The sequence below is a fragment of the Phoca vitulina genome, unplaced genomic scaffold (genome assembly GCF_004348235.1).
Source record: "Phoca vitulina isolate PV1807 unplaced genomic scaffold, GSC_HSeal_1.0 scaffold91, whole genome shotgun sequence".
In the NCBI taxonomy this organism is placed as follows: domain Eukaryota; kingdom Metazoa; phylum Chordata; class Mammalia; order Carnivora; family Phocidae; genus Phoca; species Phoca vitulina.
The window spans coordinates 2,821,890-2,843,809 of record NW_022589794.1 but is presented as its reverse complement, the minus strand read 5'-3'; the positions used below and the strand labels follow the sequence as shown (position 1 = coordinate 2,843,809).

The following is a 21,920-nucleotide window of genomic DNA, read 5'->3' as shown; positions in this document are numbered from 1 at the left end:
ACTCCAGCAACCCTCAGTTTGTTTCCTGAGATTAAGAATTCCTCATATCAGTGAGGTCATATGATACATGTCTTTCTCTGTTTGACTTATTTCGCTCAGCATAATACCCTCCAGTTCCATCCACGTCGTTGCAAATGGCAAGATCTTATTCCCTTTGATGGCTGCATAATATTCCATTGTATATATATATATACCACATCTTCTTTATCCATTCATCTGTTGATGGACATCTTGGCTCTTTCCACAGTTTGGCTATTGTGGACATTGCTGCTATAAACATCGGGGTGCACGTAGCCTTTTGGGTCCCTACTTTTGTATCTTTGGGGTAAATACCCAGTAGTGCAATTGCTGGATCATATGGTAGCTCTATTTTCAACTTTTTGAGGAACCTCCATACTGTTTTCCAGAGTGGCTGCACCAGCTTGCATTCCCACCAACAGTGTAGGAGGGTTCCTCCTTTCTCCGCATCCCCGCCAACATTTGTCATTTCCTGACTTGTTAATTTTAGCCATTCTGACTGGTGTGAGGTGGTATCTCATTGAGGTTTTGATTTGGATTTCCCTGATGCCGAGCGATATTGAACACTTTTTCATGTGTCTGTTGGCCATTTGGATGTCTTCTTTGGAAAAATGTCTGTTCATGTCTTCTGCCCATTTCTTGATTGGATTCTTTGTTCTTTTGGTGTTGAGTTTGATGAGTTCTTTATAGATTTTGGATACTAGCCCTTTATCTGATATGTCATTTGCAAATATCTTCTCCCATTCTGTCAGTTGTCTTTTGGTTTTGTTGACTGTTTCCTTTGCTTTGCAAAAGCTTTTTGTCTTGATGAAGTCCCAATAGTTCATTTTTGCCCTTGCTTCCCTTGCCTTTGGCGGTGTTTCTAGGAAGAAGTTGCTGCGGCTGAGGTCGAAGAGGTTGCTGCCTGTGTTCTCCTTTAGGATTTTGATGGACTCCTGAGGAGATCATCTTTTGAGGGGATATTTTCCTGTTCAGTGCCCTCCCCTGCTCCCCTCCCCAGGATTCCCCCACACTCTGTGGCTCCCTCAGACCAGTAGATAGCAGGACAGTAAACTGGGCACCCCTGCTGCCCTTGCTATCTGAGAGCCCCTCTGCTTCTCAGAAACCCCAGGCTGCTTCTCAAAGTTCCAGCAGAGCTTTTTGTTTTATTCACGAGGAGAGATGGGCTCTAGGGGGTTCACCCGGTGGCTGTGGGACTGTTCCAGTGATGTGTGTCGTGTTTAACAGACATCACCACTTAGCTTAGCCATGTGATGAGTTCATCCCTCTGTTTTCACCAGGTCAGCCGCGTCCTTCCGCGCTCCAACATGGTCTACAATCTCTATGAGTACTCGGTGCCCGAAGACATGTACCAGGAGCACATCAACGAGATCAACACTGAGTTGTCGGCCCCAGACATTGAGGGCGTGTATGAGACTCAGGTAACTATCTTCCCAGCTCAACTGAGCAGGGATCCAACTGGATGGGATAGAGAAGGGAAAACTCCATATGGGATGGACAGGCTAGCAGCACAACTGTGGGCCCCCCTCCAAGGCAGTGAGTTTCAGCAGCAAGTCTGCTGAAGACACACAGGCAGCGGCCCTCACCCTGCCTGTCTGCCTCCCCCCGCAGGTCCCGTTACTGTTCCGGGCCCTGGTGCAGCTGGGCTGTGTGTGTGTGGTCAGTAAACAGCCGATGAGGCATCTTTCAGGCTGGGAGGCAGAAACCTTCGCTCTCGAGCACCTGGAGATGCGCTCTCTGGCCCAGTTCAGCTACCTGGAACCAGGTACGATGCATGCCAGCTCCCCTCACCTGGCCGGGCTCCCACACACCTCGGGGTGACGGCCGTGTTGTCCTGCAGGGAGCATCCGCCACCTCTACCTGTATCATCATGCCCAGGGCCACAGAGCGCTCTTCGGCTTGTTCATGCCCTCCCAGCGCAGAGCGTCTGTGTTTGTGTTGGACACCGTGAGTTCCCGGCAAGGGGCAGGACAAGCCTTTACCCCCCAGTGCCTGCAGTGATTGTGCTGGAGCCGTGGAGGGGGGCCCTGCCGCCCACACCTGCAGGGGGAGAGGGCTGACGTGGCCTCTGTTGGTCTAGGTGCGAAGCAACCAAATGCCCAGCCTCAGTGCTCTGTACTCCGCCGAGCACAGCCTCCTGATGGAGAAAGTGGGTCCTGAGCTCCTGCCTCCGCCCAAACACACTTTCGAAGTTCGGGCCGAAACGGACATGAAGACCATCTGCAGGGCCATCCAGCGCTTCTTGCTGGCCTACAAAGTGAGTGTGGTGGGGCTTCTGTGTGCGAGCCCATCCCCCAGCCCGGGTCCCCCTAGCTACTTTCTTCCCTAATGCCCAGGAGGAGCGCCGCGGGCCCACACTCATCGCTGTTCAGTCCAACTGGGAGCTGAAGAGGCTGGCTGGCGAGGTCCCCGTCCTGGAGGAGTTCCCGCTGGTGCCTGTCCGCGTGGCCGATAAGATCAGCTATGGCGTCCTGGACTGGCAGCGCCTTGGAGCCCGGCGCATGATCCGCCACTACCTCAACCTGGACACCTGTCTGTCACAGGCCTTCGAGATGAGCAGGTGAGCGTAATGGAGGGGTTTCTCGGTATTTCCATCCTCTGGCCATCGTGCTTGTTGCTGGCCTCTTCCCCATTTGCTCGTCCACGTCCTGGGGCTGACCCCGTGTCCCCGTGCAGGTACTTCCACATCCCCATTGGTAATCTGCCTGAGGACATCTCCACCTTTGGCTCCGACCTCTTCTTAGCCCGCCACCTCCAGCGCCACAGCCACCTGCTCTGGCTGTCCCCTACCTCACGCCCTGACCTGGGTGGCAAGGAGGCTGATGACAATCGCCTCGTCATGGAGTTCGATGACCAGGCCAGTGTGGAGATCAACTATCCAGGCTGCTACTCCACGGGTGGGTGCTCAAGGCACATGGGGTCCCCACCTGCTGGGGTTTCTGCCATTTATTGCCTTTCTGTGGTGGCGGGAACGCCGAGTGGTAGGTACGCAGCGCTTGGTTGTGCCAGTGTGGGAAGTGAGCCTGTAGGAGCCTCTGCGGCTGTGGGATGAGCAGGGGTGGGCTCTGCAGTCTGTTCGGTGACCGTCTGTCGGCTGCCCGGGATAGCAGTACGTTTTCTGAGACCGCACTTGCTGAAGTCGGACTGCAGACACAAGAGGGTTTTTGTGGCACAAATAGTGGTTTCTCTGTGTGCAGTGTGCGTGGAGCTGGACATCCAGAACCTGGCCGTCAACACCATCCTGCAGTCCCACCATATCAATGACATGGAAGGGGCCGACAGCGTGGGCATCAGCTTCGATGTGATCCAGCAGGCCTCCCTGGAGGACATGATCACCGGCAATCAGGCCGCCAGCACCCTGGCCAGCTACGACGAGACAGCGCTCTGCTCCAGCACCTTCAGGTACCCGGGAACCTGCATCCCTGAGAACATCACCCTGACCTTATATTTTGTCCCGTCCTCTCCCTAGGCAGAAGAGCTGTGTTTGGGATTTAGAAGGAACATGAGAAACTTTGTTATCCTCTGCTCTTGTTTTGGAAAACTAAGAGCTAAGACACTGTCACTGGGGCTTCTTCTCTCCGTGGGCGGCAGAACCAGAAACTCATATGGGTCCAGGCTCTTTCCTCCGTTCGCTGGGCTTTGCTGCCCTCTGGGCACTGTGTTCTGGCCTCCTTCCTGTGGCCAGAGGCATGCTGTAGGTGTTGAGTGCAGAGGGAGGCCTGAGGGTGCAGATGAGGGCCCAGCAATGAGGTTTGGACAGTGATAGAGGTGACAGAGGGGAAGCTGGTGCTGGCAACAAAGGGGACACCCTTTGCACCTTTCTTCCAGGATCCTGAAGAGCATGGTGGTGGGCTGGGTGAAAGAGATCACACACTACCACAACATCTATGCTGACAACCAGGTGATGCACTTTTACCGCTGGCTGCGGTCCCCATCCTCGCTGCTCCATGACCCTGCTCTGCACCGCACACTCCACAACATGATGAAGAAGCTCTTTCTGCAGTGAGTGCTGCCCGGGGCTTGCTCCAGGCCATGCGGACCCCTCAGTCCCCAAAACCAGAGAGATGGTCAGCCAGCACTCTGGAATCAGCAGCTCACTTCTGGGCTGATGGTCCGTGGCGGTAAAGGTCCTGGGGAAGGCTTAGCTGCTCTCGTAGTCTGTGCAGCGTCCTTCAGAGCTAGGCTGTGTGGTACAGCCTGTCTCCTTTTGGCACAAGTCATCATGCCTTGTGTTTGCTGTTCTTAATCTCTAGTTAAGAGTGGACCTTGGAGACCCATGTGTGTGTGTGTCCTAATGGGCGCTCAGGCTGCTGCAGAACTTAGGCTGCTGCAGATCACCAAGCCAGAACGGCCTTGTACCCAAGGTCATGCGAATGTATCTGCAGAATGATCTCCAGCAAGCAGCACTGATGCGGGCTTGATAGATGTTGTAACTAGACAGGAAATGCTAACCTGACGGATAGCGACAGAACACTCTCCGTGGAAGTTGCACAGCTGATGTGCTCCAGCAGTGATTGAGAGTGTGTGTCCCCAGCCCACCGACACGGCAGACGCTGCTACCAGCCTGGCCCAGTAAAATGCTATCTGGGTGTACTCGTAATTTGCAATACTCATTATAAATGATTTCGAACTTTCTTTTCATGTCCTTTACCCATTTCTCTGTAGTTTTGTTGATTTTTTCCTCATTGATTTATAGGAATTCTTTCTACATAAAAGTTAGCCATTTTTGTGTGATACAAGTTGCATGCTTTCTCCTGTCTGTGGTTGTCTTTGGTTTTGTTTATGGTGGGTTTTGCCTTGCAGAAATCTTCCTTCATTGTTACTTCTGGATTTCAGGCATATTTAGGATAGCTTTTTAGTTCAGGATATCAGCTTGTTTCTCATGGTGTCTTGTGGTTTCTCTGTGGCATCGTGACCGGTGGTTCTAACCTTGGTCTGTAGGCTCATCGCCGAGTTCAAGCGCCTGGGGTCATCTGTCATCTATGCCAACTTCAACCGCATCGTCCTCTGCACGAGAAAGCGGCGGGTTGAAGATGCCCTGGCCTACGTGGAGTACATCACCAGCAGGTGCTCATAGTTCTGGAGTTCTGCTTCCTCTCATGTTCTCCTTTGATACCATTTAACTGCTGCTGAGGGACATTCCTGTCAATAGCTTGTAGCACGAATCTGTTCATAATGAATTCTTTCTGCCATTGGATATCCCGAAGAAGGCTTTATTTAACTTTCTTTTTTTGAAAGATATCTTTGCTGGTATAAAATCATGGGTACATCTGTTTTGAAAGATTTTTTTATTTCTGTCTGTATTTCTTTTTGGGTAATTTCCTTCATCGTGTCTTTAAACTTGCTCATCATCTCCTGCAGGGTGTAGTCTGCCATTCATCCCATCCAGTGGAGTTTCCATGGCTGGAAGCCTGGTGGAATCTTACGTGTCCTAGAGCCTGTTCAACATGTTCTTTGTTCTAGCTTTGTGATTACGTTGAATTCAGGTTTAATAACCTTTTCACTGTCCTGTTCTGCGCAGTATAACACTTGTGTCAGCTCTGATTTGTATTCAGTTGATAGGTTTTTCTCCCGATTCCGTGTTGTATTTCTCTGCTTCTTTGCAGAGCTAGTGATACTGGATTAGATGCCAGCAATTGTGAATCCGTGTGAATGCCTTGTCTGTTGGATGCTTTTGCATTTCGTTCTTCTGTAAATATTGTAGAGCTTTGTTATTAGGAAAAAATGGAACCTTTCGGGCATTTTTTGGGATTTGTAGGCAGGATCAGAGCTGTGTTTTTTTTTTTTTTATTTATTTTTTAAAGATTTTATTTATTTATTTGACAGAGAGACAGTGAGAGAGGGAACACAAGCAGGGGGAGTGGGAGAGGGAGAAGCAGGCTTCCCACGGAGCAGGGAGCCCGATGTGGGGCTCAATCCCAGGACCTTGGGATCATGACCCGAGCCGAAGGCAGACCCTTAATGACTGAGCCACCCAGGCACCCCCAGAGTTGTGTTTAGTCGAGCTCATTATTCCTCTGTTGAAGTAAGACTTGCAAGCACAGCCCCTGATGCTTCGTGAGTTACGTGGCTCTCAGACAGTGGTGGGAGCAGGGACTCAGTCGTCCTTGTCCTGGCTTCCTGTAGTCTTGCACACGCTTGCTCCATGCTTTGTGGCATGCTTAGGGCACACTTGGGGAGGTCTCGGGGTCTTCCGCAGCTCTCGCTCCTCTAGTCCCCCCAGCACTGGTTCCTGCCACGCTCTCCTGGTGGGTGCAGAAGTCTCCTTAGTGTTGTGTTTATCTTGTTCTCCAGAAAGTGTGAGGGGTGATGTAATCTGAATCCACCTTAAGTTTGTTTTTAAGTAAGTGGACGATAAGCAGGTATGAAAATAAAAAGGAAAGTGGAGAAAAAGAGAAAAACTGTTGATTTTACTTAAGCAATTTCTGTTTTGCTTCTTTTTAGCATCCATTCTAAAGAGATCTTCCATTCCTTGACAATTTCTTTCTCTCGGTGCTGGGAATTTCTTCTCTGGATGGATCCCTCCAACTATGGTGGAATCAAAGGAAACGTTCCATCTCATATTCACTGTGGACAGGTAAGGCGTCTTGGAGAGCTGATGCTGGAATCTGGAAGGACTTTGGGGTCCCTGTTTGTCCCTCTGCACACATTTGGTGGTCATGGGCTGAGTGCCCGGCATGGCTGTAGGCTGCATCCCGCCAGCACACCTGAGGGCACCTGCTCCTACAGAGTCTGAGAGGAGACGAGCAGGTGTGGGACGTGCAGCCGCAGCAGTGGGAAGGGCAGAGAGCAGCCGTGGGGCAGGGGCTGATTTAGATGGGACGGTTGTGCAGGCATAAGGAGGGGACAGGCAAGCAGGGATGGAAGAGCTGGGCCAGGGGCTAGTGTCAGACGGCTGTGACGATGGGGCAGGGCTGGGGCGGTGGTCACAGGTGCAGCACAGAGCAGCTAAGACCAGGCCACTTGGGACCAAAGGCCGAGTTGGAGATTTGGCTTTTAGTGATGGAGAGATTCTGAGTGGGGACATGTCAGGGCCTGACTTCCACTAGGGCCCCATGTTGTGGACAACACCGTAGGCGGTCAGGGCTAGCATCGGCCCAGGGGAGGGTGTAGGGCAGGGTGGAGTGAGGGAGATGGATTCGGGTGGGTTTTGAAGGTGGAGGGGACGGGCCAGTGGAATGGGTATAGGTGACACATGGGCGTATGGGCGGCACCCGGGGGCGTGAAGCCATGTGTCTGTTACAAGATGGATGGGGAAGGAGGGCGAGTGTGGGGTGAGGGGAGCCATGCTTGGCCAGCGCATGTGATGTGCACAAGGTCAGCCTGCCCTCGGTGCTGAGAGGACAGGAGACGGGCCACCCTCTGTACTAAGAGTGGGTGGGAGATGGCCGCCCTCCCTGCTGGGGTAGGAAGTGTGTGGAGACCTCAGTGGGGAGTAAAGTGTAGGCCTTGTAGCTGGATCAAGAGAAGACAGTTGCTGTGGTTGCTGCTCTGAAGGCTTGGGGGTTGCCAGGGTGGACACGTTCCTGAGATGAAAGCCCCCGGAGGGGGGAGTCTGGTCACACAGGACATAACTGCAGTAGGGCTGACAGAGTCGTCACCATCTCAGAAGGTCTGGGATTCAGACAAGAGAACTAGTGACCTGAGGTCGCCTGCTTGTGAATCTCCCCTCCCTGGGAGCAGGGGGGTTGAAGAATTTCAAAGGGAGTTCTCTGGAAGAACAAGAGGCAAATCCCCCTCACCCTACGTGGAGTGCTTCTGCACATAAGTGACCTCATCCTCAGAGCCGCCTTGCGGGGATCTCCTCAGGCCCAGGGACGTGGGATGATGGGATGAGCGTCACACTGGGCAGAGGGCTCAGGCGGGCCAGGTGTGGGGCGACTGTTCGCCTCCTTCTGTGCGTGCTTCTCCGGCAAAGACAGCTGGGGTGGTGTCTGTTACAGCGAGACTCCCCCAAAGAGGGCAGAGAGGAGGAGGAGGAGGAGGAGGAGGAGGAGGAGGAGGATGCCGGAGCACAGGAGCCTGACGTGGAGGACATGCTGGAGAACAACTGGAACATCGTGCAGTTCCTGCCACAGGCAGCCTCGTGCCAGAGCTACTTCCTCATGATCGTGTCAGGTGAGCCGCCCTGCGGGCCCCGCGGCCCAGGTGTGCACGGGGCCACCTGCTGCACGTGCAGCGCAGGGCGGCCAACGGCGCCCCGGCCCCCCCGAGAGAGGTCCTGCTTGCACAGTGTCCTCCGCCCGCGGCCTCGGCCTCCCCGCTGGGCGCGGCTGTGTGCGCTCGTCGTTCCTCCCCTCCCCTCGGGACCGGCCCGGCCACTGCAGTCGTCCGGAAGGTGCGCGCACGCGGGGAGTCCGGCTCTGGGTCTGCGGCGGGCCGGCCTGTGTCCCTGTCCGGCCTGCAGCCCCCGATCTCCCCAGCCGAGCGCGGTCCCGCCCAGGCAGCGGGCAGACCCTCAAGGCCCCCTCTCCCCCAGCGTACGTCGTGGCCGTGTACCACAGCATGAAGGAAGAGCTGCGGCGCAGCGCCCCAGGGGCCACACCGGTGAGACGCCGGGGGCCCAGCCAGCTGTCGCAGGACGCCCCGGCGGCCGGCGCCCTTCCTGGTGAGCACGCCCTCTCCGCGTCCTGGGGTTCCCGGGGTTCCCGGGTTCCCCCGGGCCTGCCCTCTGCGCCCCGCCGCAGCACAGGGGGAACACAGCTGCGTCTCTGCCCTCCCAGGAATGATCACCTTCTCGCAAGACTACGTGGCCAATGAGCTCACGCAGAGCTTCTTCACCATCACTCAGAAGATTCAGAAGAAGGTCACGGGCTCGCGGAACTCGGCCGAGCTGTCCAGCATGTTTCCGGCGCTCCCGGGTTCCCACCTGCTGCTCAACAACCCGGCACTGGAGTTCATCAAGTACGTGTGCAAGGTAAGGCTGCGACCCCCGCGTGCAGGGCACGGGCGCCCACACTAGCGTGCGCAGGGCCCAGAGGGGTCCAGGGGTGGTGGTTCGTCCGCGTGCGCGGGGCAGGGGCGGGAGGGTGTCCGTGAGGAGTGTGCACGCTCGTGCCCGTGTGCGTGGGAGGCACGGGTGTCTGGAGTACATGCTTGTCCACTCCGTCATCACTCGCCACCCCTTCAGAGCAGCCGCTGTGGGAGGCATTTGGGGTGAGAAGGGGAGGAGACAGGACAGACCCCCGTCATTGTGAAGCCTGCGCTTCAGTGAGGGGAGGACAAGTCAGTGAGGGGCAGGTGGGCTCGGAGGAGCAGGGCAGGGCCAGTGAGGAAGATGGGGCCCCCGGTGAGACCCCGTTGACCCTCAGGGCCTGGCCCAGGGAGAAGGTCAGGATGCAAAGGGTGGGAGGATCCGGGGGTGCTGGTGAGAGGCGCGAGCGGAGCAGTGAAACGGTGGGTGCTCGCAGCCTCGTGGCTGGAGGGACCCGGGACGAGCTGCCGCAGGAGCAGGCTGAGATGCAGCCGCAGGGGAGAGCTTGCTGCGCTGCTAAATGCCTCTCTGGGTGAGGCAGGCCGAGTCATCTATGGGATAGTGTTACCGGATGGCCCTCACTCAGGCGTCACCTCTTCCAGAGGGAGCACTTTGCTGCGCGTCAGGTTACCTCCCCGCCTAGTGCATTTCAGGGAAAGGGTGCTCCAGGCTCAGGTGACCTCTGCTGACGGTGAAGGGGGAGTTCAGTGTGCCGTCTGACCGGTGCGGTAGACTTCACAGTGTCAACATCTGTTTTTAATTCCGGGGTAACTCACCTACAGTGAGATCTGCCCATTGTTCGTGTGTGTCTTGTGAGTTTCGGCAAAGGCACACAGTCACGTCTCTGCACAGGTCAGGATGCGGAACGTTCTGTCACCCCGGGAACAGTGCACCACCTCGGCCTGCGCTGGTCTGTCCCATCTCTTCTGCCTCCCTGTACTTCCTGAAATGCACACACAGTAGGATCCCTCTGGGGGGTGCAGTTGTTGGAGCGTTCACAGAGTGCTGAAGCCCCTGACAGCAGGGTTCAAACAGGCACCCCCTGGGTCAGCTACCCTGTGCTGTCTCTGGCCTGGAACCACGGATCATGCACGGTCATGTCGCCGTTGAGGTCTGGCTTCTTTGGCTCAGCAAAACGGGTCTGTGCTTCTCCCTGGGTGTTGCACGTTTCCGTGCTTTGTTCCTTTCTACAGCTGAGTGGCAGCCCATTGTGCAGAAGAACCACGCTCTTGGTTGTGCCGTGGTTGAAGTACATCTGGGTTTTTATTTTTGGATTTTTAATACGGTTGCTATAAACATTTTTTTTTGTAAGATTTTATTTGAGAGAGAGAGAGGGAGGAGAGGGAGAAGCAGTTTCCTTGAGAGCAGGGAGCCCAACACGGGGCTCGATCCCAGGACCACAACCTGAGCCGAAGGCAGACGCTTCACCCACTGAGCCACCCAGGCGCCCCTGCTATAAATATTCTTACATAGGTTTTTGTGTGAACATAAGTTTCGTTTTATTTTTTATTTTTTTATTTTTTTAAAGATTTTATTTATTTATTTGAGAGAGAGAGAATGAGAGCACATGAGAGGGGGGAGGGTCAGAGGGAGAAGCAGACTCCCTACCGAGCAGGAAGCCCGATGCGGGACTCGATCCAGGGACTCCAGGATCATGACCTGAGCCGAAGGCAGTCGCTTAACCAACTGAGCCACCCAGGCGCCCATGTTTCATTTTATTTTATTATTTTTTAAAGATTTTATTTACTTATTTGACAGAGACACAGCGAGAGAGGGAACATGAGCGGGGGAGTGGGAGAGGGAGAAGCAAACTCCTGCTGAGCAGGGAGCCTGATGTGGGGCTCGATTCCAGGACCCTGGGACCATGACCTGAGCCGAAGGCAGATGCTTAACGACTGAGCCACCCAGGTGCCCCTAATCAGGTTTTTTTTTTTCTTGGGAGGGGCAGAGGGAGGGGAAGAGAGAATCTTAAGCAGGGCGTGGAGCCCAGTGCGGGGCTGGATCGATGCGGGGCTGGATCGCACAACCCTGAGATGATGACCTGAGCCAAAATCAAGAATTGCAAGCCTAACCGACTGAGCCACCCAGACACCCTTTAATTTATCGATTTTTTTTAATGGGTTGAGCTTTTGATGTCATATCTAAGAGTGGGGGAGGGGCAGAGGGAGAGAATCTTCAAGCAGAGCACGGAGCCCAATTTGTGGTGGGGGGGAGTGGCTCGATCCCACGACCCATGAGATCACTACCTGAGCCAAAACCAAGAGTCGGAGGCTTAACCAGCTGAGCTACCTAGGCGCCCTTGAGTTAATTTTTATACAGTGTGCACGTTGCAGATTGAGGTTTATATTTCTGCGTGTGTCTAATTATTCCAGTACTGTTTATTTGAAAAGATTGTTCTTTCTCCATTGAATAGCGTTTGTATCTGTTTCAAAACTTAACTGGTCATATACATGTGTCGGTCTTTTTCTGGATCTCCATCAATCTCATTGTCTGTTTTCCAGCACCACGTTGTCTCGATTTATGTAACTTTATCAGTAAGTCTTGAAACCAGATAGTGTGAATGCCTCAACTTTATTTTTTTTTAAATTGCTCTTATTCTATCTAGCTCCTTTGCTTTCCATATAAATTTCTGAATCAGCGTATCAGTTTCTACCCAGAAAAAAAAATCCTTTTAGGATGTTGATTGGAGTCATTTTAATCTATAGATTATTTTAGAGAGAATTAACATCTTAGTGCTGAGACTCTTAATTCATGAACTACTGTATCTTTCTATTTATTTGGGTCATCTTTGGTTTTCTTCACCAGTGTTTTGGGGTTTTCAGCATATAAATATTGCACACATTTGCACCTAAGGCTTTCAGGTTGTTTGATGCTATTGTGAGGGCACTTTTTTAAACTTCAGTTTCCAGTTGTTCACTGCTACTGTATAGAGATACGTATACAATATTTGTGTATATATATATCTTAAAGATTTTATTTATTTGACAGAGATAGCGAGAGCAGGAATACAAGCAGGGGGAGTGGGAGAGGGAGAAGCAGGCTTCCCACAGAGCAGGGAGCCCGATGCGGGGCTCAATCCCAGGACCCTGGGATCATGACCTGAGCCGAAGGCAGATGCTTAACAACTGAGCCACCCAGGCGCCCCCAATATTTGTATATTGACCTTGTATCTTGCATCATATCTTTTTTATCCATTCGTCAGTGGACGCTTGGGTTGCTTCCGTAATTTGGCTATTGTAAATAATGCCCCAGTAAATATAGGGGTGCATGTGTCTTTTTCAATTAGTGTTTTCGTTTTTTTAAGTAAATATCCAGTAGTGGAATTACTGAATCTTAAGGTAGCTCTATTTTTAATTTTTTGAGGAGCCTCCATGCTGTTTCCACAATGGCTGCACCAGTTTGCATTTCCATCAACTCCACATCCTTACCAACACCTGTTATTTCTTGTGTTTTTTATTTTAAATATTCTGATAGGTGTGAGGTGATACCTCATTGTGGTTTTGATTTGCATTTCCCTGGTGATGAGTGAGGTTGAGCATCTTTTCATGTGTCTGTTGGCCATCTGGATATGGCACTGATTTTTGAATATTGATCCAGCCTTGCATTCCTGGGGTAAATCCCACTTGGTCAGGATGTGCTATCCTTTCTGTGTATTGGTGGGTTTGGTTTGCTGGTATATTCTTGGGGATTTTTGAGTGCACATGATAGCTGTTGGTGTGCTGTTTTCTCGTACTGTCTTTGTCTGGTATTAGGGTGATGTTAGTCTCATAAAATGAGTTTAGATGTGTTTCCCTTTTGTGTTTCTTAGAAGATATTATGCAGATATTGTTTTTTCCTTAACATTTGGTAATTCACTAGTGAAATCTCTTTTCATTTTTTTCTCTTTAATTCAATCCAGTTTTTTCAATCAGAAATAGGTAATCTATATGTTTTTAAGCCTAACAGGTTGTTGATCCTCATTGTACATACTTGCAGATTTACCTGCTTGCCTCACTGGATAGGGTGGTGGGCTTCAAATTTGACTAACAACAGTTCTCTCAAAAATGTCTTCTAAGTGGTGTTAGGTTCTGTGGTGCTTTTGGCACTGAGCTGGGTGTGGGAGAGGTCTCCGAAGAGGTCTGTCCTGTGCTTGCCTCTCCTTCAGGGACGGGGGTCAGATGCCTCATCGTGGCTCTGCACCTACCACGAGAGCCAGACTCCCAGCACCAGCTGCACAGGCTCTAGCAGGAGGTTGAAGAGGCTTCTGTGGGCTGGCGTGGGAATACCCCCACCATCGGGGGTTGGAATCACCCACCCTACAAACGAGATTGTCAAGTCCCATCGATCTAGGACTGTCAGTGAGGAGGAAGGAGTCAGTAGTATGCCCCAGAGTCCCCTGGAGCTGACGGAGACCACGAGACTTGGGATCGGGGCAGGGCCTCTGCGCGGAGGGCCCCACACTGAGGAACCACTGGTGTAGACGCTGCGGCTCCCCTCCTCTGACACGTCCAGCGGGAAAAGGGAGGGTGAGGTGATGCTGAGGAACTGCAGCTGTAAGAGTCCCCCACAGGCTTTCCCAGTCCTGACAGAGCAGGGAAGCCCAGAGAGCCATCCCTGACACAGGCTCTTTTCTCTGAAGGTTCTGTCTCTGGACACGAACATCACAAACCAGGTGAACAAGTTGAACCGGGACCTGCTTCGCCTGGTGGACGTGGGCGAGTTCTCGGAGGAGGCCCAGTTCCGAGACCCCTGTCGTTCCTACGTGCTTCCTGAGGTCATCTGCCGCAGCTGTAACTTCTGCCGGGACCTGGACCTGTGCAGAGAGTCCTCCTTCTCTCAGGTGGGTGGCCGCCGAGTTAGGGATAACCCTAACCCTCACGGCGCCGGGTCCTTGTGGCCGCTGGGTCCTCGCAGCACTGGGTCCTCGCGGCGGAGTCAGGACGGAGGGGCTACAGCGCCCCCTCTTGAGCTCCCCTGCGAGTTCTGATGTAAAAGGCACTCTGTGCCACGTACCAGAGCGGTGTCCTCGTAAACACGCCTGGCGGTGACCTCAGTGTGGGCCAGCAGCCCCCACCTTCCCCGCTCGCGCCACCTCGTCCCTCCCCAGCCCTGGGGAGGGCTGAGCAGAGGCTGAGCAGAGAACTGACGGGCCCCCTCCTCCTCTGCCTAGGACGGGGCTGTGCTGGCTCAGTGGCTCTGCTCCAACTGTCAGATTGCCTATGACACGTCAGTCATCGAGATGGCTCTGGTGGAAGCCCTGCAGAAGAAACTGATGGCCTTCACCCTGCAGGACCTGGTGAGCAGTGGGCCTGGCACTGGGGACTGCCCTCCAGTGGGCAGAGGCCTTCTGGGTAGGCGATTGGCACCCAGGAGAAGCTACGGGTGTGCATACTTCTCAAGTCATGACCTGGTCCTCTGAGGTGACCACCCCTTGGTTCAGGCTTCGTCCTTTTGACTCATTCTTACAGCATCTCTGGGGTTCCTACGGGGGCCAGGTGCTGGCCTCACGGATCTTTCATCGTAGTGAGAGGGGATAGACCGTGAGCAGACGGTGTGTAAGTCACGGTGAGCGTAAAGAGAATGGACGGGGGAGAGAGAGGGAAGTTTTCAGCATTGGCTGGAGGGATGTTCCCACTGAGCGGGGACATCTGAGCAGAGATCTGAGGAGCTGTGATGGAGTGGGGAGACCCGAGGACGGGGCAGGGGTGAGGAGCTCCCAGGACTCAAGAGTCAAGGGTGCAGTGCTCACACCGAGGGTGTTAGGAAGCACCTGGCACGTTTGGATAGATCCTGTTGCAGAGTCTCACATTTTATTCATAGTTGAGCTGAAGGCCATGGCAGTGGGAGGCAGGGAGGGCCGGTCGAGTGAATGTGCTGAGTAGCTGACCACTGCTGGCCGCGACTGGCCTGGGCAGGGGAGACTCCTGACCAGGGCTGCTCCTCGTTGCAGATCTGCCTGAAGTGCCGGGGCGTGAAGGAGACCAACATGCCTGTGTACTGCCGCTGTGCGGGGGGCTTTGCCCTCACCATCCACACCAAGGTGGGGCTCCCACAGCCAGCCGGCCCTGCTGCCCTTTCCCGTCTGCCCACATCTGCTTCTACGCCTACACACTGGGGCCTCCTCTGGAACCGGGTCTCACTGTGACTTCTCATTTCTGCAGGTCTTCATGGAGCAGATTGGAATCTTCCGGAACATTGCCCAGCACTATGGCATGTCATACCTCATGGAGACCCTGGAGTGGCTGCTGCAGAAGAACCCTCAGCTGGGCCATTAGCAACTTGAGCAGCGTCCCCCTTCTCTGCCCTGACCTCCCAAACTTGTGGCCATGTCCGGGACGGAGCAGCAGGGAACACCAGCCTCAGGGAGCTTCGGGGAGTGGTCACGGGGCCCAGGAAAGAACTTACCTCTGGGTTCCCTGGGTCCCCAGCTGTGGTCAGGGCAGCCCACTCTGGGCCTGAGCAGTGTTCCCAGGGAGGGGCCCCAGGACTGTGTCTTGCTGACTAAACGCCCTCCCTGCTGCTCAGGGGGGGTCTCTGGGCAGAGTCCCTGAGGGTAGCCTAGTGGGAGTTTGCGCCCCTGGTTTTTGATCACTTGTTACCACAGAGAACACGTCCGATAGCTTGACACCAGCAGGATTTGGGCCATTTCCAGGGAATCCAGAGCTGAACCTCGTGGGGACCTGGGCGTCTTTCACACGATGAGTTCCCGGGACTTGGGCTTCTTGTCTGGAAACTTCTTGGTCAGAGTAGGGTCTGCAGGGGTGGGGGCTCACATGACAACAGTCCTCCTGTCTGCAGCAGCGAGACTGGGATCTGGGGGGTGGCGCCCCTGCCCGCTGACCCGCCTGTGCTGTGAGGAGCCCCCCCAGGCGCACGTGCCGGTCTCAGTGGCGGGGAGCCCGAGGCCCAGGGGAGGGACAGTGCACACCATCTGTCAGACTCACGTCGTGTCTTGTGCCTGGGTTTGAGGAAAACATTTCTTCACATGCAAGGTTTTAGGTTTTTCCCTTCAGTTCGGAGGGGTCTACGTCTTGGGGAGAGACAGAAACAGCATCAGCAGCTTTGTTGGGGTTGCGTGGTTCTGTTCTGGCTGCTCAGTGTCAGGGATTGGTCCCAAGCCTTCTGACCCTGGGGGGGCCTGCCCGACCTCCAAAGGCCAAGCGGGGCATGCAAGCCCTGGGCCTGCTGCCCTCACCTGCCCACGGCAGAGCCGGTTAGAGCTGTGGCCTCCTTAACGCTGGATGCCTGCCACCAGTGTATTCGGAGCTGGGTGAGGCCAGAGATGTGGGGCCTGGCCCTTAGCTCTCCCTGCGGGTTGGGCTGGGCAAGGGGAGAGGCCCAGGCCGTGGGGGGCCTGCCTTTCAGTGACCTCAGGAAGACTGCTGAGCAGCTGCTTCCGCTGTTCTGTTGGCAGCCCCAGAAGACCGACTCCACACTTGGTTTCTAACTAAATGGGACTGCAAGCAGAAAAGGAACGGCGGAGTTGGTAAGGCGACAGCAGACCCCAAATGGGCGGCCTCAGGGGAAGCCCTGTGTGAGCCCTCCGCCGCTGTGGGCTCTGGAGCCTGGCTTAAATTCATCCTTGTTGCCTAACTTCTCAGTATTATACTGTGAACTTCATTTTATTCTTTGAATTTTACATTTTTTGAGATTTTTACGTGTGTGTGCGCGAGGTGTCTCAGTCTCTACACGGATGGAAGGAGGAGTAGCTAACATCGCTCCAGCTGGGTGTGTTGGCCTCTGGGTACTGAAATTTGGGTGTGTCTAGGCCCCGTGGCCACGAGAAACCCAATACTGGCTGGAGGGTGGATAGAGCCTGCATCAGCCCCCAGATGGAGATCAGATCAAATTAGGGCTGGGTGGGGGAGGAGGGGGCTGACCAGGCTTCCTGGAAGTGGAGCCGAGAAGCCCCAGAGGGGGGTGGGGTGGGGCTGAGGGCCTGCACACCCACCCCCACCCCCAGTCCCTGCAGCAGGGTGGCTCCTGCAGAGGCCAGCTTAGGGCCTGGGGCATTTGGGGCAGCTGAGGGCCCCAGGGTCACTCTCCTGCTTGGGAATGGGAAACCTGAACCCCTGGCCATGGTCCTTGAGCTGCAGTCCAGCCCCAACTGGAAAAGCCAGTTTCTCCAAAACTAGAGCTGGATGTCAGCAAGCCAGGCACCTAGATGTTGCAGGCCCTTTGGTGACAGTGGGGTCCTCACCCCAGGAATGTGAGGGTCTGCAGAGGGGGCTGGGTGGGGGCTTCTCAGGTGTGTGTGATTGCTGGCCTAGGTGGGTGTGGGCAGGTGGGAGGGCCGGCTCTGGCCACCTGCCAGTGTCACTTGGACTTGGGGACTTGGGAGCTGGGCAGGGTCTGAGCCCTCACTGGGCCTTGGAAGTGGTGGGATCCTAGCCAAGGTCATCTGTGCAAAGCATGCCGTGCTGCCTCAGACCTGTGTTTGCCATCCCCGTTGCTGGGGAAACCACCGTCCAGCCAAGTTCTGGCAACCCCTCAAGGGGGGGCCTGGCCAGACAGGCACCAGGCGGAGTCGCTGGATGTAATGACCACTGTGGCATCTCTGGGCGTGCTAGCCAATTATCTGCAGGCCTGACCCGCTGGTGCCGGCCTGTGCACCTCCTCAACCTGGCCCTGCCCTGTCCATCCCCATCCCCAGCACCAAATTCCTGCCCTGCCCACCCTGTTGTAAGTGGGGCCTGGGATGCTTGCACAGGTTTGGAGCAAGAGCCAGTGTTTTCCTTAGTACGACTCTCCTCACCTGCTCTCTGGCTCCCCTTCTCCAGAGTCCCCATCCTGTCCCATATTTTGAGGCTTAGGTTTGGGGTGACACCCCCACCCCCAGGAAGCTGGTAAGCTAACTGCAGGGCAGGTGCTGGGACAAGTTGAGTTCCTCATGCACCATCAGTCTCTGCCCACCCCCATGGCCCCCCTGGTCAGATGTCACCATGACCTGGCTGGACATGGGGGTAGACATGCCTGTGCAAACTCTGCACCCAGGCTGGTTAGAGGGGAGACAGGACCAAGGGTGCCCATAGCTCCCACATGCAAGGACCCTCCTACATGTTTGTCTTCAGGGCCTCCAGATGCTTTTCCTGAAAAATGAGGCCAGAGGTTCTGGTCACACGTTTATTGGATTCTGGGTATGTGGTTTCTTGCTGTGAAGCAAGTAAGGGGTGTGGGCGGGGAGGGGTGAGAAGCTGGAGAGGAGGAGGCAGGAGTCTGCCCCTCCCTCCCTTCAGACCTGGGGGAAGTTGGGGGGCCAGCCAGGGTCAGGGTGCCACCCACTTTGTGTCGGCCCATTGCCCGGTTGCAGGGGGGTCTTGTGGTTCCCAGGCTCTCACAGTGTTGAGGTGTGAGGGCAGGGCCCCAGGTGCACTGTGCAGGTCTCCGTGGGCTGCCAGGGGAGCTGGGGCTCGGTCTCTTGGGACCACAGACTTAAGGGCCCTACCAGGCAGAGCCTTTGAGACATGATGGAAGGTGTGTGGTGGGCTCAGAGCTGGGCCAAACCTCGGGGGTCTGTGAGTGTGGAGTCCTGCCGGGAAGGTTCGGAGGTGGACAGCTCTGGTTCTGCAGTCAGCTCAGGAGGGTCCACCATCTGCTCGGATGGGGCAGAGGTGGGGCAAAGCCATGGGGGCGGGGCAGCCAGAGCTTGGCCTGCCTGGCCTGGGTCTGCAGAGCAGGGATGGGGTGGGGGAGGGGCCTGGCCCAACACAAGAGCCAGAGTCACAGGCCAGCTACCAGGGGAGCGTCTCGGCGTGCACACCTTGTCAAATTTCTTATGGCTGTACACCTTGTTTTTGTTCATAAACGTCAGCAAGATCCAGTCACACAGGAAGGAGCCCTGGGCCGGCAAGACCCACATGTGAGGGCCTAGGAGACACCACCCCTCCCGCTCCCACTACCAAGGACCCCCCCCCCCAATGCCCAGCATGCATTTCCTTACCACCCCGATGGAGGTCAGTGCTGTGGCCAGATTAATGATGGTGGGAATCAGGCTGAACTTCCCTGCCTTGGGAGGGGAGGCGGCCTTAGATGGTTGCCGGGTCTGGGGCAAGTGGGGCTCAAGGGAGGGTGGGGGAGATGGGGCTGTGCCAGCGCAGCCCTGGGCCTGCCTGAATCCCTGGTAGGCAGAGCAGGCTGGGTTACCTGTCCATGCACGATGACGTCGATGCGGATCCCATAGGCCTTGATGAGTGTGCGGGTGGCGCTGCCGTTCATCTTGTAGTATTTGGCAAACCTGGGTAAGAATGACTATGGAGCGTGGTGGTGGGTGCTCACCCATCACCCAAGATGGGATGCTCCACAACTCCACCAACCCCGGGGCCCCTGGACTTTTGAGCGCCTGCCCTGTCGTCTTGGAGCCCCCACAGCCAGGGCAGACGAGGACCCAGGCATCCCAAGGCCGAGGTACCTGAAGTTGTAACCAGATGAGGCTGGGACGTGCTTGGGGTCAAGCCTCCGGAAGGAGTACTTGGGATTGCACTTTGACGCTGCCAGGTCCAGGTCACAGTCCCAGTTGATGATGACCCCAATGACGCCACCCTGCCCGGAGGAGGCACAGAGATGGGTGTCAGGGAGGGCACACACAGGACCCTCGAGGGCCGTGGGGTCCTGCCCTGAGACTGCATATGGGGTGCTCATCTCGGGGCACCTGGGACAGCTCCGGGCTGAGAGCCGGGGTGCTTGGGGAGTGCCCTGCTTCTGAAGCATGAGGGGACACCGGGGGCCAGCTGTGTGACCAGGAGTTAATAATTCAGCAGGAGCCATGCATGCCCAGATGGGTTGGCCGATCGTGTTTCTCCTTCATCTGCCTGAAGAGGGCCAGGGTTGGCCAAGACTGCCAAGGGGGTTGGCAGACCCTTCGTCTGCAAGTAGGGGCCAGCATCTGAAAGGAGAGCTGACTCGCCCACTGGCCCTCGGCTGCCCCCTCACCGTATGTGCCAGCTCTGTGAAGTTCTCCCCTGCCTGTTCCACAATGAAGCCCAGCTTGAAAATGGGACAGTAGAGGTCAGAGACCTCGTCAAACGTGCAGCGTTTCAGGTAGCCGTCCTTCCGGTGCTCTATGTTGCCCCTGCGGACGGGGCCCAGCAACGTCAGTGCTCTGTACCCACCAACAGCACGCTCCCTGGAGGTAGCTCCCATCCCTAGCTCATTGTCACCGTACCCTACTGGCTCTTACTTGGAGAACTGGAATTTAGGGTAGTGGATGCTGTTCTTGATGAGGATGGTGAAATTTGGGGCCATCTTGCCGAGAAATTGGCTGAGGAGGCACAGACTGGATGTGTTTAGTCTTCCCGCCCCAGTCCCCTCCCCAGCACATCCCGGCTCTGCTCAGTGAGGAGAGAAAGGAGGGAAACAGAGTCGCGCTGGGATGTCAGCCGGGGCCCGGGTAGGTGGGGTCGCCGGGGGTGCACACCTGACAGAGGCCCCATCTTCCACCGGGCACCAGCCCGACACCTCGCAGGTCTTGGCCGAGCCTTGGTAGTAGGGCACGCAGCGCCCGGTCCGCAGGCCTGCGGGCAGACGCGCGCTCAGGGGGCGAGGAGCGCCGCCCCGCCCCACCCCCGGCTGGCGTGCACTGACCGTTGCCCAGCATGTCCAGCTGCCCGGCCACGCAGTCCTTGTCCGAGTCACAGGTGGCGTTGCTGACCCTCATGCTCTAGGGAGGAACCGGCGTGGTCAGGAGCCCCACACCTTCTGGGGCAGGCACAGCTGGGTCCCCTCCCTCCGCCCCAGCTCTGCCCTCCACCTGGCCTCACCTCTGGGCAGGTTCCGAGGGTCTGGGAGGGTGTGACCTCAATCCTGGTGATGATGCTGAACACGCTGCCTCCCTGGGCTCAGAAAGAGGGGATGGTCGGCCAAGGCGGGCAGCGCAGACACCCCTCGCTCCTTCCCGGGGGCGCGCGGGGCGGGCAGGCGCACCTCGGGGGGCTTCACGTACTCCTCCACGTCCCACACTTTGTGTTCGGAGAAGGTGATGCCCTTGACCTTGGTGATGACGGAGCTCTCGGGGCCCGTCTCGCTGTCCTGGTAACTCTTCTGCACGATGAACACGTACCTGCGGGACGGGCAGGGCCGCTCTGGAGGCGACCCGGGACCCTCCCCCGCCGCTCCCCGTGGCTCGGGCCCCGGCGCCCCCGCGCCCCCGGCCCAGCCGCACCCACCACACGAAGTAGAGCAGGATGAGCAGCTGCACCGCGCGGTACACGACGCCCAGGCGCCGGTTCTTCACCACGATCACCTTGGGCGTCTCGTAGTCCCAGAACGCCGACCAGCAGCCCCGGGCCAGAAGCCTGGCCGCGTCCGCCCTCGCGGGGGGCTTGGGCTCGGCGGCAGCCATGGCCCGGAGCTCCGCCAGGGGCGCGACGCGGCGCGCACCCTGCGGCCTGGGGGCGCGGACAGGGGCGCCCCGCGGCACCGCCCCGGGGCGTGGCCTGGCGCGCCCCGCCCCGCCCCCACCCCGCCCGGGCCGGGTCTGGAGCGCGCGGGGGCGCACGTGGCACGTGCCGCCAGGTGGGCCCGGGGCTGGCGGAGCTGAGGCGGCAGCCTGCGCCCCGCCGCGCCCGCGGAGGGCCCGAGGAGGCACCGGGGCCCGCACGTCCCCGGGGAGGATACAGAGCCAGCGGGGGACTTGGTTGCGATGCGGGCGGAGGACGCGGCCGGGCTCCGCCGGGCTCCTCGCGTCTCCAGCGGCGTCTGACCGCGGCGCGCGCCCAACCCTCACGGCCGTCCCTGCTGGATACAGTTTTCCCAGCTTTATTGCGATACGGTCGCCTTGCAGCGTGGTGTGCGTGCTGTGAGTGTAAGGTGTACGAGGGGGGGATTTCCGAAGGGCAGTGCTTGGCGCCTGCCCGCTGCTCGGCAAGGACACCCTCCGGCCGGGTTCACGCAAACCCTGGGGCCCTTGCTGGGTGTGGGGACGCGCTCAGAGCCGCTCAGCTCGAGCCCCCTC

General features: G+C 56.6%; 2 protein-coding genes across 2 annotated transcripts in view; one reads left to right on the top strand and one right to left on the bottom strand.

Moving 5' to 3' along the window:
• Positions 1-15,372, top strand: part of POLE (DNA polymerase epsilon, catalytic subunit) — a 47,561-nt gene extending 32,189 nt beyond the window's left edge. The window contains exons 33-49 of the mRNA XM_032396373.1: positions 1,299-1,439; positions 1,630-1,783; positions 1,859-1,965; positions 2,099-2,275; positions 2,355-2,578; positions 2,695-2,915; positions 3,216-3,420; positions 3,847-4,020; positions 4,960-5,085; positions 6,463-6,595; positions 7,962-8,136; positions 8,498-8,626; positions 8,742-8,935; positions 13,611-13,811; positions 14,142-14,267; positions 14,922-15,011; positions 15,133-15,372. Of these exons, the coding sequence (XP_032252264.1) occupies positions 1,299-1,439; positions 1,630-1,783; positions 1,859-1,965; positions 2,099-2,275; positions 2,355-2,578; positions 2,695-2,915; positions 3,216-3,420; positions 3,847-4,020; positions 4,960-5,085; positions 6,463-6,595; positions 7,962-8,136; positions 8,498-8,626; positions 8,742-8,935; positions 13,611-13,811; positions 14,142-14,267; positions 14,922-15,011; positions 15,133-15,246 (2,691 nt within the window). The 3' untranslated portion in view covers positions 15,247-15,372. The remainder of the gene's footprint in view (positions 1-1,298; positions 1,440-1,629; positions 1,784-1,858; positions 1,966-2,098; positions 2,276-2,354; positions 2,579-2,694; positions 2,916-3,215; positions 3,421-3,846; positions 4,021-4,959; positions 5,086-6,462; positions 6,596-7,961; positions 8,137-8,497; positions 8,627-8,741; positions 8,936-13,610; positions 13,812-14,141; positions 14,268-14,921; positions 15,012-15,132) is intronic.
• Positions 15,373-18,102: 2,730 nt separating this feature from the next.
• On the bottom strand, positions 18,103-21,334 carry P2RX2 (purinergic receptor P2X 2). The gene is made up of 12 exons (XM_032396384.1): positions 21,133-21,334; positions 20,891-21,026; positions 20,728-20,799; positions 20,552-20,627; positions 20,385-20,481; positions 20,148-20,228; positions 19,901-20,039; positions 19,380-19,510; positions 19,115-19,205; positions 18,912-18,977; positions 18,732-18,809; positions 18,103-18,563 (listed from the first exon to the last, which is right to left on the bottom strand). Exons 1-12 carry the CDS (start codon positions 21,306-21,308, stop codon positions 18,459-18,461), a joined length of 1,248 nt encoding a protein of 415 aa, XP_032252275.1. The 5' UTR covers positions 21,309-21,334; the 3' UTR covers positions 18,103-18,458.
• Between the last annotated feature and the right edge of the window lie 586 nt (positions 21,335-21,920).

Bases quoted from the DNA above. Each gene is read 5' to 3' on its own strand.
- P2RX2 (XM_032396384.1), bottom strand. From the start codon at position 21,308: ATGGCTGCCGCCGAGCCCAAGCCCCCCGCGAGGGCGGACGCGGCCAGG. The intron at 20,229-20,384 runs GTGTGCACCCCC...GTGCCTCCTCAG, and splicing joins GAAGATGGGGCCTCTGTCAG to CCAATTTCTCGGCAAGATGG. The intron at 18,978-19,114 runs GTAACCCAGCCT...TCCCCTCCCAAG, and splicing joins ACGTCATCGTGCATGGACAG to GCAGGGAAGTTCAGCCTGAT.